Source organism: Thamnophis elegans, chromosome 1 (genome assembly GCF_009769535.1).
Source record: "Thamnophis elegans isolate rThaEle1 chromosome 1, rThaEle1.pri, whole genome shotgun sequence".
NCBI lineage: Eukaryota > Metazoa > Chordata > Lepidosauria > Squamata > Colubridae > Thamnophis > Thamnophis elegans.
The window spans coordinates 31,403,662-31,424,987 of record NC_045541.1 but is presented as its reverse complement, the minus strand read 5'-3'; the positions used below and the strand labels follow the sequence as shown (position 1 = coordinate 31,424,987).

Below are 21,326 nucleotides of genomic sequence, written 5' to 3'. Positions count from 1 at the left end.
TTTATTACTAATTACTGATATCCCTTAGCCATCCTGTTCTATAAGTGCCTCTACATTCTCCAAAATGTATAGCTCTGTACTTAATATGTACTAGAAACTGTTCCTTGTAGGTAAAAAGTGGGTCAAGTTATGTCTACATCTGGGTCATGCTTGGTTCATGTGCTGTGCTCAAAATTATTTTCCATGTTGATTAACAACTATCCATGTTAATGTTCCACTCTATATTATTATTTTTTTAAAAAAATATGCATTTGTGTTCTTTGAGGCTGATGATACTGACTTATCACACAATACAATTTGCATCCCAAAATTATTATGTGGGATCTCTGATTTGGTATCTTATTGTTAAGTAAAAGCAGATTTTGGTGCGAACGAAGTGAGATCTTCCACCAAATGAACTGTCAACCCTGAAGCTGACCTGACTGAAGCCATTTTTGATCGCTCCAGTGTTGCCACACTGGAGCTGCGGGATAGGGAGGGGGGAATTGAGACAGAGGGAAATCTGTAGCCACAACAACATATTTTTGCGGGGGGAACCAAGGACATTCTCAAACCTGGTCGAAGGAAGGCGGAATGATGCTACCCAGTTGTCTGTCTGCACTGTGATTGGACAATGTAACTGATTGTTTGGAGAAAGGAGAAAAAGTTTTACTTTTAATGAGTTGAAAACCATGGGAGACTTCAGAGTCGGTTTTCATCAGATATGTGCCAATATGATCATTCCAATAAATGTATTCTTTGACGAATCTGCATCGAAGTATTACTTGCTTGCTTCATTACTTGGAAGCCTGATATGAACTTTGCTGAATCACAGATGGGTAGCAATGAAGAAGCTGAGAGAAGACTCTCAGTGGGAAAGCTGCTTTAGGATGGAGCATCCATTTGGAAAACCAGTGTTTAAAAAAGGAGATATTAGGGCAGCTGACTTTTTAGCAAAACTATGCCATATATTAGGAGCACCTCAGTTTTTTTTAAAAAAAAACTATGTTTAGGAGTATTGGGTAGTAAACTGTTTATATCAAGGAAAGTAGTGAATATTAGGAATATGATTTTCCAGTCTCTTTTTAACTAGTTATTATAAAATGGAATAATTAGCGTATTCCTAAAAAAACTGAGATAGAGCAAATTAAGACTGATTCATACATTCTTACAGAAAGATACTGCACAGCCACAGGGAAAACAAGCATTATCCTTTGAAAATGTCTATTTAATATCTTTGCCATAAATCTCATAATTTAACAGTTGTATGTTAGCACTAATATTTTAAAATTAGAGGTTTTAAATGAATCCACAGGAGCCTACCACCACTCTGCCAAGAATTACAATCGGTCATCTTATTTTTTCTCTCCCCCTCCAGCATGCTGATATTACAAACAGAATTATACACATAGTGTGGCTGGTAGCATTCAGCTTATTATCTTGTGGCCTTTCTAAAAACAGCTTGAGGTCAAGACTTTCTGAGTCTTGGAGAACCTCCTGGTGAAGCCTCTGAAAGCGATGCCATTTCACAAAAAAAGACTGGTTGACAAAGTTGTTAGCAGGGGTCTTCACTCCATGGAGACCTTGTGACAATAGGGATTTCAAAAAAAGACTCAATGACTAAGGTGGTAATTAGAGTAAGAGATAATACTGCTGACCTACATCCACAATCATTCTCATGATAGAGGCATCATGAGACTATTAAGCTGATCAAGAACAACATAAGAAGCAGCATCCCTGAAAAGGAATAATTCAGAAAGTCGCCAAAGCAGTAGAATAGCTATACTAATAGTAGTAGTAGTAGTAGTAGTAGTAGTAGTAGTAGTAGTAGTACCGTGTTCCCCTGAAAATTAGACAGGGTCTTATAAGATCTCCCCGGATAATAAGCCCAATAAGATAGGGTCTTATTTTCCTTTGATCCCTGAAATAAACGCTTGGCCTTATTTTCAGGGAGGTCTTATTGTTTTTGAGGTGTAGGAGGCGGCAAGCATGGTCACCTCTTGGATGTTGCAATATTTTCACAGAGGGCTTATTTTGGGGGGAGGGTTTATTTTAGCTCATGGGCTCAAAAGCCCAATTGGGATTATTATCCGGGGAAGTCTTACTTTCGGGGAAACAAGGTAGTAGTAGTAGTAGCAGCAGCAGCACCAGCAGCAGTAATAATTTGAGGAGGAGGAGGAGGAGGAGGAGGAGCAACAGTAATAACTGGACATGCATTTTACAAGGAAAGAGGGAAGACTTTCCAGACCGTGTAAGCTGAATCGGACCCAGATAATGTACTAACTTTCTTCAGGGATGTTGCTTACATAGGAAGGGGAAACACAAGAAAGGATTCTTTTCCCTACCTTTGCCTATACTCTAAAATTTAATTCTGGAAATAAACAGTGGAGGTCCAGGCCCCGTCTGACATTGTTCTGAGGATTCTCCTACCTCTTGCTTGCCAAAACCAGAAGAAGACCAAACATCCTTGTTGTTTGGTGAGCTATGAGGGTGAAGGTCTTCTCCAGCAATGTTCAACAAAGCTAGAAAATGGATAGGTGCTATGCTGGACAAGCAACCATGTCACTTAGAGACGTGGTGGCGCAGTGGTTAGAGTGCAATACTGCAGGCTACTTATGCTGATCACCGGCTGCCAGCAGTTTGGGAGATCGAATCTCACCAGGCTCAAAGTTGACTCAGCCTTCCATCCTTCCAAGATTGATAAAATAAGGACCCAGATTTTGGGGGGCAATGTGCTGACTCTGTAAACTGCTCAGAGAGGGCTGTACAGCAATGTGAAGCGGTATATAAGCTTAAGTGCCATTTAGCTGTTAGCTTTAGCTTTACTAAATAGCTAAAGCTATTAGCTTTAATAGCTTTAGCTATTAAAGAAGTAGCTTGGGAGAGTGGGGAATGAGCATTGGAGGGACATGTGTCCATTTAGAGTGGACAAGGCTGCTTCTGCAACTTGCTTTTCCTCTGAGGAGTTGAGGTCATTTGTCACAGTCCAAGTCTTTTAATGCAGTTCTTCATTATGGATAGACACTGATGAAGGCTTGAACCTGAATCTCTCCAGTCAACATCCAACACATAGTAGACATTCTTACACAGACACAGTGGTCACACACATGCATACTCCACATTGTTGGTGTGGCAGAAAAATATTTTGTGCATATTGGGGTTTGTGGCACTTGTATAAAATGGGAAACTATGATTTGCTGTGAGCTAAGTGTACACAGTTCTCTTCCTTGTGCTTGCCAACGAAGTGGGGAAAGTGACGAACAATCATGTGTTGGGATTAGGTCTGAACCAAAGGTGGGTTGCTCCCAGTTTTACTACTGGTTCGCTTCGCACGTGCTTCGGGCGAACCGGGACTGAACCGGGAGCAACCCACCTCTGGTCTGAACTGAGATGAAGCATATGGCATGTACATATGGGATGACACATACATTAAAAAGCAAGCGAGTTGCGTGCGTGCTTCGTTTGGCTTACCTCATCCGAGCCCGATCCAAAGATCAGCAGGTCAAAAGGTATTGCAGCAACCATGTCAATTAGGAACCAGCCTTTGAAGTAGTGAATGGCTATTCTCGCCGGGTCACTTACCACTTCTTCATTCTGGTTGACATATGTCGTTCGGAAGTTTATGAGAATGTCAATGATAAACATAATATCCACAATTAAGTCTACCATGTTCAAGGGGTTGCAGGAATAGCCACACACCCGCCTCTTCTGTTCTTCGCTGTCGTTGAGAAGGAAGGCAGCCGAGTAAGGGGTGAAGATGGCAGTGTAGATCACAAGCAGTAAAATGAGCCAATCCCAGACGGCTTTGAAAGGACTGTAGTGCAATATCGTAAACTTGTTGATGCGGGGTGTTTGGAGCTTGTATTCTGGCAGGACGTCAGCACCCAAAGAGAGGACCTTGGGAAGTAAGAAACGAAACAACCAACCCATCCAGTGAGTCAAGTAGAAATGGAACAAACATATTGGGAAAAATTACAATTATCTTTGTTGGGAAGAATAGCAGCAGTGAAAATGAATGTTCTACCTAAATTTTTATTTCTTTTTCAAATGATACCAATACTTTAAAAAGATGCAAATTTGCTAGAATGGCAGGAGGGCATTAATAAATTTGTATGGGCAGGGAAGAAGCCAAGAATAAAACTAAAAATAATGCAAGATGTGCGTGGGAGAGGAGGTTTGAAATTATATTATGAAGCAGTAGTTTTATCGGTAATTAGTGACTGGATTAATTAAATTAATTAATTAATTAATTAAACAGATGATAGAATACTTAATATCAAAGGGCATGATTTGGTATATGGTTGGCATGCTTACTTGCTATATGACAAAAAGGTAGATAAGAATTTTAAAAGTCATATTTTAAGGAATGCTCTATTGCAGGTTTGGAAAAAATATCAATACAAACTAAATGATAAGATACCCATGTGGGCAATTTCTAGACACGCAATAGAAAAAATAAATATAGTACAAAAACAGGATGTAATTAAATACCGACAGCTTCTTACCTTAGAAAGAGGTGTATTACAATTAAAACCCTTGAATGTACTACAAGAGGAAAAGGCAATTCAAACATGGTTTCGGTATGGGCAGTTACAGGCCAGATGGAAAAAAGGTGGGGTGGGGAGGGTAGGGGGAGGAAGTAAACATTTGTAAAAGTTGTTTTTTTTTTCAAAATTTTCAATAATAAAAAAAAAAGAAATGGAACAAACAAACTATCAAGCAACTACCTCTCTTTCTGAACAAGGTTGCCAAAAAAGCAACGCAAGATAATTGTGCTGAATTTAGAAAGGGCAATGTGACTTTCAAAATATTACAGGTAGTCCTCGGCTTACAACAGTTCATTTAGTGACCGTTCAAAGTTCAGCAGCACTGAAAAATGTGGCAATTTTTACAGTTATGACCTTTATAGCATCCCCATGATCACATGATCAAAATTCAGATGCTTGGCAACTGGTACTTATGACCATTGCTCTGTCCCAGGGTTGTCTGATCCCCTTTTGTGAACTGCCTAGAACAGTGTTTCTCAACCTTGGCGACTTTAAGTCCTGTGGACTTCCCCAGCTAGCTGAGAAACACTGGCCTAGAAGCAAAGTCAAGGGGCGGGGGGGGGGAGCCAGATTTGCTTGCCAAATGGGCTACTAATTTATCAACTGCAATGATTTGCTTAACAATTGTGGCAAGAAAGGCCGTAAAATGGAGCAAAACTCATGTAACAAATGATTCACTTAGCAACAGAAAATTTGGGTCCATAGAACTCGAGAACTACCTGCATTGTTATTTATTACTAGTATTTATATTAGAGAGAGACAGTGCTAAAATTCCTGAGTCTAGAAAGCAAATGAGATTAGGAATAGAAAAAAAAACCCCATTCTGTATAATTCTCCTGCTGTCTAAAAATCAACAACCACTTATTCTCTTTTCTGAGGAGCATTTCTGAAATGATAGATGGATAATGAACCTAGGTCAGAGATGGCTCCTGGAGACAGCCAAAAATCTAGTTTGCACTCATAAAGGATCTTCTCATGTCAACTATCCCAGTGCTAACTCCTAATTTCCTTGGGAAACAAATATTTTCCTCTTGATTATATATTCCAACTGCCAACTAATCAGTAGAGTCCCACTTCCTGTTCATAGTTGATTCAATGGCTTGGTCTACATGGAGCACTAATAGTAATATTTTTCTGTGGCATATTGAGCAACCAGAATGGTTTGGTTCATAAACTATACTATGCTATACTATGCTATAATGATTAGCTACTACTACACCTTACACCAGTGGTAGGCAATCTGGTCCCTATCGCTCACTAGTGGGCATTCCAGCTTTCATGGTGGGCGGTAGGGGTTTTGTCCGATACTGAAGCACTTTCCTTTTTTTAAATTTAATTGACTTTTTAAAAAAAATCATAGCATTTTTTTTTTTTAAATCATTAGGTTTTTATAAAATCACCATTACTGTGCAACTGGTGGGCGGTTAGAAAATTTTACTACTAACAGAGATACCAAAGTAGGCTGTAGGTATAAAAAGGTTGACTATCCCTGCCTTACACCATGATGCAAACTGCACTCTCCTTATCTTTATATGTAAGCCAGGCTAAAATGTGATGCATTTTATAAATAGATAAGCTAGATAAGTACAAGATGTTTTAATATCTGAGGCAAGGACAAGACAGTGTCATCCTCTTCAGGGTCAAAGCTTTTGGAAGCCTCCCTCCCCCAGACCAGGGGTGGGATTCAGCCGATTTGGATCTGTTCGGGTGACCCAGTAGTTCTGGTGACCATTTGGCCCCGCCCACCTGCCCCTGCGCTTTCATGTCTTATATTTCTCTGTTTTTTTAGCTCAGCTGATTTGTGCGGCAGTGGATTGCCGGGCATCAGCGGTTTCACTCACAGGGACTGACGTAGAAGGTAAGTTTTGAAGCTTAAAAAGGTCATTTTTTGAATGCAATGGGCGTGCACTCACCGGTTGTTAAACCGGTTGCATCCCACCACTGCCCCAGACTACCCTGCAATATTAGCCATCAGTTAAAATGTGAGTGGCTACTTTTGAGGGGAAGCAGACCTGTTTAAATGCTGGGGCTCAGGCACACAAGCTGGGAGGAACAAAATGCGCATGGCAATCAGAGCATGAGTATTATGAGCTCCTAGAGTCGCAAGAGTCTGAATGACCATTAGAGAATTAGATTGCACTGAATCTCTGCCATCTAGTGGTCAATCTCAGTACATTCTGTTTGTGAGGCTGGCCTGCTTCCACCTGTTGCTCAGACTTCACCCACCCTGCCACTTCCAAACGCCTAGGCCGGGGGATGGTGAATCTGTGGCACGCGTGCCACCCGTGGCACGCGGAGCCATTTGTCAGGGTACGCGAGGCGTTGCCCTGTCAACTGGCCAGCACGTATGTGTGCGCTGGCCAGCTGAGTTCAGCCTTTTTTAAAGCCATTTTTCACCCTCCCCAGGCTCCAGAAGCTTTATAGGAGCCTGGGGAGGGTGAAAAGAGCCTCTCGTGCCCCCACACGGAGACCCTGAAGCTTCCCTAAAGCCTCGGGAGCATAAAAAAAACGGCCCTATGAGAAAACCAGAAGTTCGGGAACAGACTTCCGGTTTGCTCGTAGGGTCAGTTTAAGCCCTACGGAGGCTTCAGGGACCTTCAGGAGGCTTTTCTGAAGGCTCCGGGGGACTAAAAATGGCCTTATGAGCAAACCAGAAGTCACCTCCTGAAGGTCCCTGAAGCCTCCGGAGGGCCTCCAGGAGGGGCAGGGGAAGCTGTTTTCGCCTTCCCCAGGCTCCTATAAAGCCTCTGGAGCCTGGGGAAAGTGAAAAAAGCATGCAAAAATGGGGGGGAGGGGGTCGCACCTCTCATGAGCACTGGGCGGGGGTGTGTGTCGCGCATTGCATTATGGGTGCGGCACGCCTGCGTACGACCTCCCTGTGCTCCCCCCTTATGGCACGCAAGCCAAAAAAGGTTTGCCATCACTGCCCTAGGCTCACATTTAATCCTGTGGGAAACTGGGATGGGGGAATTATATGGAGTATGGCAGATATATAGTCAAAATAACATTCCTTTCTCAGAGAGTCAAGGACATCTTGCCCTGCACCTGGAGAGGTGACTGGGAGGCATCTACAGTTTTGGATGGTGCTTGACTGGGCCATATGATGGACATGTTGGTGCTGGGCAGAAACTTGGACTTCTTTTGGGTGGGGAAAACCTGGAAGCTTTCAGATTCGGGTTTTCCCAGACGTGTCAATATGACATCTCTAATAAAATGGAACTTTGAGGAACTTCAAGCCTCGGGGTTTTCTTTCGCTGGGAGTGTAGCTTGGAAACCTGACACTAATCTTCGGACCACTGAAGGAACTGGAATCAAAAGAATCAGTCCTAACAGATCAGAAGAATCTATTTTGGGGGGGCGGGTCGTCTGTTGCTTTGAATGGTTGCTAAACAACCAGTCACAAGTCAAGGACTACCTGTGTTTTATGTAAACATACATAAAAAATCTCATGTTCAGGTGTTTTCAAAAAAAGGCTCCAAAGACTCATTTTCTTCTGCTTATCTTTAAACGACAGCATCTTGGATAATTGCTTTTACATTTTTTTTAAAAAAAACCCTCTATATTTAAGTAACATTTTTTCTCCAAAATTATTTACTTTATGGTGCATTTGTTGGGAAATTGTAATCAGGATACCTAAATACTATGAATAATTTTTATTAAAATCAGGCTTGACAAAGATTTTTTTAAAAAATTAAAGACGCATAGAAGAAACAGAAAAAGATCATAAAGGGTTCAAAGGGGGGGGGGAAAGCAAAGAATAATAAAAAAGCAGGAAACAGAAAGGTAATTAAAGAAGCAACTTCCAATCTTTGCAGCAGTTTCAAACGTAGTTACCATCTCCATCCTCCCACATATTGTAGCTACCTTCCTCCCATAAATAAACCTTTAAAATCAATCAATCCCCAAATCAGCAATTCAATTTTGTCTACTTTCAGCAAAAAAAAAAAAAGTGAGTCAGTGTACCTAAATACTAGAAGGCTACATGCATTGAGGGTAACACAGAGTAGCTACCCATTATAGGAAAAACTAGGGAAAATGCACCAGTAAAAACAAAAGAAGATAGATGGATACACATGCACTCATTTGAAAAGTGTAATTAAAACCAATACATTTTGTGATAGTACTGTAGGTTGGATTGTATTGACCTTCCCACTTTGACACTGTTTCGAAGGCCCTGAAGACCTAGTTTTACCAACAGACCTGGGCTCTAAAGTGGGATGGAGCTCATCAAGTGGTCTATTTTATTGATTGTTGTCACTAGGGAGTGGAGGTGGGACATTGGAATTGGAATTGGAAAGTTTATTTATAGGCTGCCCTTTTCCCTGGGGGGACTCAGGGCGGCTTACAATTCATGGGGAGGGGAATACAAATAGTGAGACATAAAACAATACATAATTAAAAATAGAACACAACATTCATCATTCGGGTGGGGACGGATTACAATCTAACCCCAGGCCTGACGGGATAGCCAGATCTTAAGGGCTGTGCGGAAGGTCTGGAGGGTGGTGAGGGTACGGATCTCCACGGGGAGATCGTTCCAAAGGGTCGGAGCTACTACCGAGAAGGCTCTCCTCCGCGTAGTCGCCAGTCGACACTGACTGGCAGATGGGATTCGGAGGAGGCCTAATCTGTGTGATCTAATTGGTCGCGAGGAGGTGATTGGCAGGAGGCGGTCTCTCAAGTACCCAGATCCACTACCATGAAGGGCTTTATAGGTGGTAAGTAGCACCTTGAAGCGCACCCGGAGATCAGCAGGTAGCCAGCGCAGCTCGCGGAGGATAGGTGTTATGTGGGTGAACCGAGGTGCACCCACAATTGCTCGCGCGGCCGCATTCTGGACTAGCTGAAGTCGCCGGATGCTCTTCAAGGGCAGCCCCATGTAGAGCACGTTGCAGTATTCCAGCCTTGAGGTCACAAGGGCACGAGTGACTGTTGTGAGAGCCTCCCGGTTCAGGTAGGGTCGCAACTGGTGCACCAGGCGAACCTGGGCAAATGCCCCCCTGGTCACAGCCGACAGGTGGTAATCAAAGGTCAGCTGTGGGTCCAGGAGGACTCCCAAGTTGTGAACCCTGTCTGAGGGGTATAATGTTTGACCCCCCAGCCTGAGTGATGGAACACTTGCCAAATTATTGGGAGGGAAACACAACAGCCACTCGGTCTTATCCGGGTTGAGTACCAGTTTGTTAGCCCTCATCCAGTCCCTAACGGCTTCAAGGCCCTGGCTCATCACGTCCACCGCTTCATTGAGTTGGCACGGGGCGGACAGATACAACTGGGTATTGTCCGCGTATTGATGGTATCTTATCCCGTGCCTCCGAATGATCTCGCCCAGCGGTTTCATGTAGATGTTGAATAGTAGGGGGGATAAGACCGAACCCTGTGGCACCCCATATGTTAGGGGCCTAGGGGTCGATCTCTGCCCTCCAACTAACACCGACTGCGACCTGTCCGAGAGGTAGGAGAAGAACCACTGCAAAACAGTGCCTCCCACCCCCACCTCCCGCAGTCGTCGCAGAAGGATACCATGGTCGATGGTATCGAAAGCCGCCGAGAGGTCAAGGAGAACCAGGATGGAGGCATGGCCTCCATCCCTGGCTCTCTAGAGGTCATCGGTCAATGCGACCAAAGCGGTTTCTGTGCTGTAACCAGGCCTGAAGCCGGACTGAAATGGGTCAAGGTAACTAGTTTCCTCCAAGGTGCGCTGGAGCTGGGAGGCCACCACCTTCTCAACAACCTTCCCCACAAAGGGGAGGTTGGAGACTGGACGATAATTGTTGAGAACGGCTGGATCCAAGGATGGTTTCTTCAGGAGGGGTCTCACCACCGCCGCTTTAAGTGCGGAGGGGAAGAGTCCCTCCCGAAGAGAGGCGGTAACAACCGCCTGGATCCAGCCCCGTGTCACCTCTCTGCTGTTGGCAACCAGCCAGGAGGGGCACAGGTCCAGTACACAAGTGGAGGCACTCACAGCTCTCATGGCCTTGTCCACATCCCCAGGGGCAACATCCTGAAACTCAACCCAGCGATGGTCTGCCAGATTATCCTCCTGTGCCTCGGCTGGATCTGCAAATGCGATAATACAGAAGTTCTACAATAACAGGCTGCGAATCGATGGACAGGACTTGATTGTTTTTAAAGAAATACCATCTCAAATATTAAGAGCAAGGAGAGACTACACTTTCTTAACTGAAAAACTCAGAGATTCTCAGATACAATATAAATGGAAAGTGCCATCTGGTATCACAGTCACATTTGAGAACCAAAAATATCGTCTCAATTCTGTTTGCGAAGCCCAAGATTTTTACTACAAAACTCTGAAGGCGGGACTTCCTGATTCACCCGGACTTGGAGAAAGACAAGGAGAAGGAGAAGATAAGCAGCGGGACACGTGGCTACAAGGCGGAGGGTGTTGCTTTCCCCTTCCGGAAGGGCAGAAGAGTAAAGAATAAAGATCCAGCTATGCCTTTAAAATACTTCTTAAATTTTTAATTTGATGTACGATCTTTTTGTTGTCCTAAGTGCCCTGATATACTCCTTGGTGCAAGATGTTAAGAGTGTTTGGTTCAATTCGGATTTATCGGACCTCCATAGGTGCTCTAGGCGTCTCCTCCGGCGCTTCTTCTCCTGGAGCTCCTCGGTAAACCAAGGAGGCCTCCGGGATCCACCGCCTCGGAGCGGCCGTAGTGGCGCAATCCGGTCAAGAGACTCCGATGCTGCCGAGTTCCAGGCAGCAACCAGAGTCTCCACCGGACTGTGGGCGAGGGTATCAGGAATAACCCCAAGCTCCGTCTGGAACCTCAAGGGGTCCATAAGTCGCCTGGGGTGGAACCACCTGGTCGGTTCCTCCTCCCTACAGTGGGGGTTTGGCCTCTGAAAGTCGAGCCTCAGTAGGCAGTGGTCTGACCACGACAGGGGTATGATCTCATTACCCCTCAGACCAAGATCATAAATCCACTGCTCTGAGAGGAATACGAGGTCGAGTGTGTGACCCGCTGAGTGGGTTGGACCCCGAATTACTTGGGTCAAGCCCATGGCTGTCATGGAAGCCATGAACTCCTGCGCCCCATCAGAGTGTTCACTGAGCGAAGGCAAATTGAAATCCCCCAGGACCATAAGCCTGGGGAACTCAATTGCTAGCTCAGCTACCGACTCGAGGAGCGAGGGGAGGGCTGCTGCAATGCTGTTGGGAGGCAGGTACGTTAACAGCAAACCCACTTGACCCTTGAGGTCCAACTTCACCAGTAGGGACTCACACCCGACAAGCTCCGGAGCAGGGATCCTACGAGGTGCTAGAGACTCCCGGATAACAATAGCCACACCCCCACCCCTTCCCTGGGCTCTCGGCTGATGAAGCACCTGAAATCCTTCTGGGCACATCTCTACGAGGGGGACTCCTCCCTCCGGGGCCAGCCAGGTTTCAGTAATACATGCCAGGTCTGCCCTCTCGTCTAAAATTAAGTCCCGGACGAGGGGAGCCTTGTGAACTACAGACCTGGCATTTAGCGACAACAGCCTGAGACCAGGGTCCTGATTACTCGCGCCATCTGGCCTCAGAGTGGAACTCATAGGGCCGGAAGGAGGGATCTCTGTGACGTAGCAAGCCCTCCTTCCCCGGTAATGGCCAGCCCTAAAGTCCCCGCCATATCTGCCCCTCCCCGTTACGACCGTAATGCTCCGGCCCACTCCCGTGTCCATGGTCCCCCCGACCACCCCAGTGACCCCCACATTCCCCGGCAGGTCCTCCGAATCAAACATACTCATTCACTCACACAAGCAGTCCCCACGTAATAATTAAAAAACACAGAAAATACAGCGGTAATAGCAATAAAAAGTGGGATCATTCACTCAATCACATGCAATCCCATGCACTCACCATACCAGATTAAAAATTGGGCGGGCGCGCAAAGTCCATACAAGGCTTATATTTTCTTTCTTCTTTCTCTTAACGACCCTGTAATTCCTAGAGTTAGGGTAGAGTTGAGGCAACTGAATGGAGCTGAGCATTTACTGTCTGGATGCCTTTCCTGATCCCTATGCAGAGGTTGCAGCAGACAATAACCCAGAGCAATACCTGCGGCTACCTAGAAGTGAACTCATGGCCTCCTGATGGTGAGGCAAGAGCTTCCCCTCTAGGGCACCGCGCTGCTTGCTTTTTTATTTTGTATATTGGGGTTTTTTATTTTTGTAAGACGCCTAGAGGGTAGGCCATATACATTTACTCAAATAAATAACAGGACAGCGATCAGGTGAGCTCTCTACCTGCCCAATCTGCTGCCGCTTCAAGATCCTTACACAGCATTCTTCTCCCTTTTGGTGTCACAAAGTCCTTGCTCTGGGTAGCAGAACTAGGCCAAGCACTTCAAAGAAGGGCTTTTGATGAGTGTGGGTTTAGTCCAAATAAAGAAACTCTTTTTCAAAACTTTAAAGCGCTCACATCCTTCCAAAGGGTGAACTTTGTTGCAGTAAGTTCATGTTTTGTTGTGGAATAACTTGCAATTAGGCTACACTGATAATAGCGCCCCAGCCTTGTTTGATGGCCCACAAGAGATCTTTCTTTAGGTCAGAAGTATATTTTAAGGGTTTCTTTCAGATTAACAGAGTCGGAAGGGACCTTATAGGTCATCTAGTCCAACCCCCTGCTCAAGCAGGAGACCCTACACCATTTCTGACAAATGGCAATTCCGTCTCTTCTTGAAAGTCTCAAGTGATGATGCTCCCACAACTTCTGAAGGTAACTTCTGTTTCACTGGTTGATTGTTCTCACTGTTAGAAAGTTCTTCCTTATTTCCAGGTTGAACCTCTACTTGGCCAGTTTCCATCCATCGTTCCTTGTCTGGTCCTCAGGTGCTTTGGAAAATAGCTTGACCCCTTCCTCTCTGTGGCAACCCCTCAAATATTAAAACACTGCTACCATGTCTCCCCTGGTCCTTCTCTTCACTAGACTAGCCATGCCCAGTACCTGAAATCGTTCTTCATTTGTTTTAGCTTCCAGTCTCCTAATCATCCTAGTTGTTCTTCTCTGCACTTTTTCTATAGTCTCGACATCTTTTTCATAGTGTGGTGACCAAAACTGGATACAGTACTCTAAGTGTGGTCTTACCACGGTTTTATAGAGTGGTATAGTACCTCACTTGATCTTGATTGAATCCCTCTGTCAATGCAATTTAGGATTGCATTGGCATTTTTGGCTGCCACTGCACACTGCTGGCTCTGTGAGAAGGCTTCTGATAGTTGCAGGCTGATATTGGGTACTAAAAGCCGCAGCAGGTAGGCTGATGAAGCAAAATGGAAAGACCTTTCTATGGATAGACCAGGCCTTTCACTCTTTTCCCCTTGATTTTCTTAGGGATCTTTTTTTTTTCATTTTATACATTATGTTAAACATGTTTTATTGCTTACAATCTACATTTAAATATTTTAGTCTCTTCCAAAATCTACTAGTTTTCAGCCACTCTGATCATATCTGGCTTCTTGCACAAAAGTACTGAAGGATTTCAGCTTCAGAATGGGTTTTCTAGAATTGGAGGGGGAAAAATGGAAAAAATGCCACCATAATTACTTTTAAAAAGAAATTCTTTAAGCTGAAAAACAGGTTGATCTTCTGCTGTTGTTTTTGTTCAAAGGTGAAGATTTTGAATTGAACTCAACTCCTGGTGATTTTCGTTTCTTGGCCACAATGCAGAAGTTTTTCAATTGTTGCCTTCTGAAATGTTTTTGTGATTTTTCAATCTAGCCAGATTCAATTTTAGTCTCCAGCCAAGCAGTAACCAAGCACAATGCTGGTTGGCTTTTAAGTCCAGGTTGAGCTACTTGCTGCTGCCTCATGCTGAGCTTACCATTTTCATTAGGACCTGTTTTCTTTGGATCAGCTGATTGTCTTACACAAATCAAGAGAAGCCACAATTATTTTCCACTTTGCCTCCACTAAAATCATCAAGACTCCTCAGCCAGGCCAATTGTTATTTTTTTCTGTCAAAAGAACATGATTAATAGCTGCACTCACCCTATGTCCTGCAGGAAAGCCTGATGTGCAAATTCTGTTGCTAAATGTATAACAAATTCCGGTGCATACGTGAAAATTAAGCTAACAGTAGCTTCCACACACACACACACAGTGATTGAGGCAGGGGAGAACTTTAAGATTATATTAACTTTAAAGAAAATAATTTCGATCTTTATTGTATTTTACTTGAACTCCAGCCTTTTTCCAATACAAAACACATTTAAATTTATATATAGAACTGCAAAATATGCCCAACAGTATTTTAATAGTAGCCATCCCTTGTTTAGCTGCTTAGCTGCATTCGCACACAAAACCACAAGGCAAATCTGTTGTAACTCATGTTCCAGTTCCAAAACAAAATAGTTCCAGCTATACTGAAAATACCATGAGATCCATTACAGTAACACTGACTATATTTAAGATATTGAATTTCTTATAGACTCAACTAATGAATCTGCTGACAAAATAGCAATAGCACTTAGAGCAGTGGTTCTCAACCTGTTGGGTCGGGACCCCTTTGGGGGTCGAATGACCCATTTGCAGGGGTTGCCTAAGACCATCGGAAAACACATTTTTTTTAAAAAAATATGGAAAACATAAAATAATTTTATGGTTGGGGGTCACCACAACATGAGGAACTGTATTAAAGGGTCGCGGCATTAGGAAGGTTGAGACCCACTGACTTAGAGTCATATGCTGCTTTATAGTGCTTTACAGCCCTCTCTAAGCAGTTTACAGAGTCAGCATATTGGGTCCTGATTTTACCCACCTTGGAAGGATGGGAGGCTGAGTCAAACTTGAGCCTTGTGAGATTCAAACTGCCAAGTTGCAGGCAGCCAGCAGGCAGCAAAAATAACCTGCAGTACTGCATTCTAACCACTGCACCACTGTGGCTTATACAAATTTACAGATGTGTAAATATGCAATTTGCAAAAAAAACCCATACATTCAAATACGTACATCTCTTTTGTTAACTCCTAAAAACAATGGCATTCTAATGCTTTGATGGCGAATCTATGGCATGTATGCCAGAAGTGGCATGCAGAACCCCCTCTGTGGGCACGTGCACCATTGCCAGCTTCTCTTCTGGTTTCCAGCACACACGTGTGCCCCAGCCAGCTGGTCTTTGTGAGCACCAGAAAACAGCCTGAAAATGGCCAGAAGAACAGCCTCAAAAATGGCCAAAAACAGACATGCGTGTGACAGCCAGCTTAGTCTTCGGGTTTCCGGTGCACGGTGGGCACGGTGCCAAAAAGGTTCGCCATCACTGTTCTAATGAATTAAAGCCAAATGGATGACTAGAAGACCATTAATTTAGATTCCCATGAGACAGTTTCAATCCCACCAAATATAAGTACATTTCACACCTGTAATAATAGGTAGAAATACAGAGGGGGGGGGGCTTGGATTAAATTAGATGTGGTATAGATAGATTAGATATAGATATGACTAACCTGCCTCAAAATGATTTCAATGGAATTACAGCATTAACAATTAATCTGGATCCAACCAATATTTTGATGTGATTGCCATAATCCTTCATTCAGCTTCCAAAAGCATTACTTACATGTATTATGGCAGAATATAATCACGTTTTGCAATCAAAAGAGTTCATACATTTCATTTTTCTACCTGCCCCCAAATCAAGCTTGTGATATATCAAACAGCAGAATGAATTAGTTTGTATGTATTAAATGAACAGTGTTTAGCTACTTCAGAGAAGATATGGTAGTGGTCCAAAGGAGGTGAGACATTCTGATCAATCTGACTAAGAGCACACATCCTTTTTTTCCCCAATCTTCCTTGCCACATGGGACTCAATGAACAATACTGGCAAGCGCAAATAATCAGGTCCAATTCATAAAGTTGAAACAGATTATTTATTAGTCAACTAACAACACTAAATTGATACTAGATAAAGGTCAATTGAATTTGCAGGGGGATAGACTTGGATCACTTGTGGTAATGTAAGGACTCTAAACTTATGACATGTTTAACCCCCCCCCCCCAGCTCTACCTGCTCTTCTACAAATGCCTACTTTTATCACCTGGGATTCTGGGGATGTTCCTTGAATTCAGAGTATACCAATTCTAAGATGTTGCCCTTGGAGAGTATAATCATGGCTTTAGTTTAGTTTTCTTTTTTTCCTAGTCTAGTTTACTAGTTACCATAAGCCCAAGCAGGTACCAGAAGGAGCCACCTCTTCATTCTAATTACGTTATGAATTCCTGTTCTACTAAATGTTTAGAGGATGTATTAAAAGCATTATTTAAAAAGTTCATTCAAACGTAGGACTGATTCCAGTATTATTAGAAATGTACTATTATAATTACTGGGAATCTCAAACACCCTTAATGTGCATCTTATTATCTCCATATAAAAAAAAAGTTCAAAGAAGTCTCATATTAGCATTTTTGGGAAGAGACTAAACCGCATGTCAATAGTACTGTACTCTTTACATGAAATTCCTTTGGGTCAAGAAAGAGTAGGACATAAACTGATACTCCAGAATTTATTACATTCTCAGTAGTGGAGTTAATTAGCTAGTATAACCTTTTGGGGGAGAGGGATGAGGTCGGGGAGCAATGGCAAAGCTGCAGGAGAAAAAGACTCTCATTATTGATCAGATAATGTTCCCAACTTCCCAATTAAACTGCTATTTTGTAGAGAAACTGCATTTAAGATTTTCTCTGTAATTGCACGGGGCTTAGCTTTCAAATTGGAGCACTGGGTAATGGGGAATGATGTAAAGCCAAAGACATGAGCAGCATGAAGCGTGTTTTCCCAACATGCTTTGCTTGGAGCAGAGAGACTGCCCCAGATCTCTGCAACTGTCCTTTCATTGAGAGTTCATATGCATTACTAGGGAGGGTTTTATTCAGTTAGCTAGTTTGTTGAACTTCAACAGCTTTCAAATAACAAAAAAAGGCCCAAGGTGGAGTTAGATGAAAATTCAGTAAAAATACCAGATTGCAAAATTGCACCATAGGATGGGAAAGTTCATAAAATGTTCAGCGTGAACATCTTGGGCCTAGACCAGGGATGAAATTCAGCAGGTTCTGAAGAACCAATAGCGGAAATTTTGAGTAGTTCAGAGAACTGGCAAATGCCACTACTGGCTGGCTCCAGAGTGGGGTGGGAATGGAGATTTTGCAGTATTCTTCCCCTGCCAGCCATGCCCACCAAGCCACACCACGCCCACCAAGCCACGCCTACACAATCGGTAGTAAAAAAAAAATGAATTTCACTTGCTTGAAAGCCCAGCTTTCAGTGGATTTTTAAAACGGAATAGGGATAGGGCTTTTAATAGCTATCATGGAAGCGTTATCCCTTAAATTCTTATTTAGCCTCTTGGTGCCTATGTATGCAGTCATTTTCAATATTTATGCTGCTGGAATTAGCACAGAGAATGAAATGGGAGGATTATGACAGACTGATCATAGCCCTGGCAGTTACGTTTGGGTGACCCCTTAGAAATATAGCATAACCCCCTGGGGATCCTATGGCCCACATTGTGAATCACTATTGTACAGCATGGTTTACATGCAGGCAGACTATGGTTTAGCACAGTGATGGTGAACCTTTTCAGCCGAAAAGGGAGCATGTGTGTATGCTTGCGTGGCACCGAGTGCCGAAAAGGGAGCATTTGGTGCATGCTTCATGGGACTCCAAATGCATTGAGGAGATGCAGTCATCTATTTAATTGCATGTAGATACTTATTTTTTTTAAAAAAAGCAGCAGCCTGTATTACTTATTCCTTACCAATGTTCAACAAAAAACATCTATTTGGGAAATGAGAGCAGTATCACAATGGCAGCTATCATCTCAGCATAGGATGTTATACGACAATGATGGTGAACCTTTTTTGGCTCCCATGCCAAAAGCAGGGGAGTCGTGTGCGGGCATGCCACATCCATAATGCTATGCGTGCAAGCCCCTTCCGTGAGTGCGCACGCGACCAGCGCCGACACCCCCCACATTTGCCATGGGTTTTTTTTTGCCATCCCCAGGCTCCAGAGGCTTTTAGGAGCCTGGGGAGGGTGAAAACAGCCTCCCTTGCTCCATGGATGCCCTCCGGAGGCCTCAGGAGCTTTCCTGAAGCCCCCGGAGGGCAAAAAAAAGGACCTATGGGGAAACTAGAAGTTTGGGAATGGTGACTTCCAGATTGTCTGTAGGACCAATTTTCAACCACCTAAGCCTTCAGGAGGCTACCCTGAATGCTCTGGAGGGCAAAAAATGGACCAAGTCACTTCTGGTTTGTTCATAGGGCTGGTTTTTGCCCTCCGGAGCCTTCAGAAAAGCCTCCTGAAGGCCCCTGAAGGCTCCGGAGGGCAAAAAATGGACCTACAGAGAATCTGGAAGTTCAGGAATGGTGTCTTCCGGTTTGACTGTAGGGCTGATTTTCGTCTTCTGGAGCCTTCAGTGGGCCTTCCTTAAATGTTTGGGAGGGCGAAAAACAGCCCTACGAACAAAGTGGAAGTCCGTTCCTGAAGTTCTGGTTTGCCCATAGGGCTCAGTTTTTCGCGCAAAACAGCCTCAAAAGAAAGCCGAAGTTAGCTGGCCAGTGCGCGTATGTATGCGCACTGGCCAGCTGACAGGACAACGCCTCATGTGCCCTTAAAAATGGCTCCTTGTGCCACCTGTGGCACGTGTGCCATAGGTTCACCATCACGGTTGTACGATATACTCAGAAATGTCGCCCGTACGGGTGCTCGTCATGGCCACAATCTGGAAAAACTGACCTTCTGGGTTCTAGCAAGCATGCATGCCTGCTGATCAGCTGGCTGGCACGCATGTGTCCACTGGTTTTCAGCACTGCTGTGCGAGCAAAGGGATCATGCTCTAGAAAATCCGACGTTTGGGGTTCTGGTGCACATATGCACCTGACAATCAGCTGGCCTGTGCGCATGTGCACACCAATTTTCGGCACTGCCACAAGCGTAAATGGATTGCACTCTGGAAAATTCGAACTTCCAGGTTCTGGCACGCATGCGCATCCAACAATCAGAGGGTCGACATGCACACGAACATTGGTTTTTGGCATGGCCGCATGTGCGAAGGACAGCTGTTGTTGCACGCATGTGTGCCCAAAACCCAGAAGGCAAACAGGCAAGGCTGCATGTACCAGGCAACATGGATTCATGTGCCATAGTTTCGCCATCAGGGCGATATACAAACCTCAGAAAAGGTTTACACCCAGGACCTTGATCCACATTTGTGCAGAGAGTCTCTACAATGCATCACGAAGGAAGCAAAACCTGCTGTTGCAGTGCCCTATTGCTTGCACATTCGCTTTATGCAGACTGAATAATGCAGAGATTTTGTGTGGGCGCATTTTAATTTTTCATACAGTGTTCCCTTTATTAGCCATTTATCGATTTTAATAAACCTCAAAAAGCAAAATACATTTACTGCTCATAATTTTCCTTGCTCTTCGGATGGTTTTTTCTTCTTCACAATTTTACTTTGGATAATTATCTCTTTTGTACTAATTCCAATGGTAGCTGAGGTTACACTCCGTTGTGAGTCTATTGTTCCAGACCATTTCATAATAGAAAAGTTCCGTTTCTCAGTTTAACAAGCTGTCTGTCTTCCTACCTAGTTATATTCATGCTCCTGTTTAACACACTTCTCTAAAAATGAAAATTGTCATGTTTTTGCACAAAGATGTGGGTGTATAACATCACATAACAATTTACTTCTTCTAAATAAATGGTTCAATTTAGGGATTTGATTTTTTTTTTGTTACAATTGGCCGTGTTTGCAAATATGGAGAAGGCTGCAATTTTGCACGTTTATCTTTTAGTAAGCTCTTGACAGTGAATCTTTTACATAAACATGTACAAACTCTGTTAAATTCTATGAGACGTAATCCTCCCTGAAGTAGCTGCATTTAATCTCGGTTAAGCAAAGGCAGGATTGTCGCCTTGAAACATATTACCAGCTGCACGTTTGAAATTTCATTATCTCTAAATAACATGCAAGTAGACCTCGACTTACAATCGTTCATTTAGTGACCGTTTGAAGTTACAATGGCACTGAAAACAGTGACTTGCAACCAGGCCTTGCACTGACGACGCTTGCACCATCCTGACAGTTAAAATTTGGGAGCTTGGCAACTGGCATGTATTTCTAATGGTTGAAACATTCTGGGATCATGTGGTCACCATTTGTGAACTTTCCAGCTCGATTACAAGTGAAGCCAATGGGGAAAGCAGTGGTGGATTCCGGATCCCGTTCCAACCGATACAGTTGGAACGGGCCTGGTGGCATCCGCATGGACATGTGCAGCACATGCATGCATCTTACCGCCTCCGCGATGCTCCAGTTGCTCAGCGGAGCATCACACAGGTGCTCTACGCACCATGTGCATGCACGGAAGTGAGGAAGCCTTAAAAGACGGTAAGGAGCTCAAGCGGGTGGGCCGGCCTCCGGAGCACTGTACCGGAACAGTATCCGGTGCTCCAGGCAGGCTCCGGTACGCCTGTACTGGGGTGTACCTCCTGCAACTCACCACTGTGGGGAAGCCATATTCACTGAGCAACTGGGTGGCTCCCTTAACAACTGCAGTGATTTGCTGAACAACAGTAGCAAAAGAGGTTGCTACTCACTTAATAATTGTCTTGCTTAGCCATGGAAATTCTCATCCAATCGTGGCCTTACGTCAAGGACTACCTGTATCTCTTATATCTAGTGAAGCTGTAATGTATCTTTGCACAATCTCAACTCACAGCAACATTTCTAGCTGAAGCGTTTATATGCAGCTGGAAATATCCAGTGATTTGGATTAAAAGATCA

General features: G+C 44.0%; 1 protein-coding gene across 1 annotated transcript in view; it reads right to left on the bottom strand.

The window, feature by feature from the left end:
* The window catches only part of KCNH7 (potassium voltage-gated channel subfamily H member 7), a 355,108-nt gene that overhangs the window by 90,297 nt on the left and 243,485 nt on the right, over positions 1-21,326 (bottom strand). Inside the window, exon 7 of the mRNA XM_032225757.1 lies at positions 3,451-3,876. Within this exon, the coding sequence (XP_032081648.1) occupies positions 3,451-3,876 (426 nt within the window). The remainder of the gene's footprint in view (positions 1-3,450; positions 3,877-21,326) is intronic.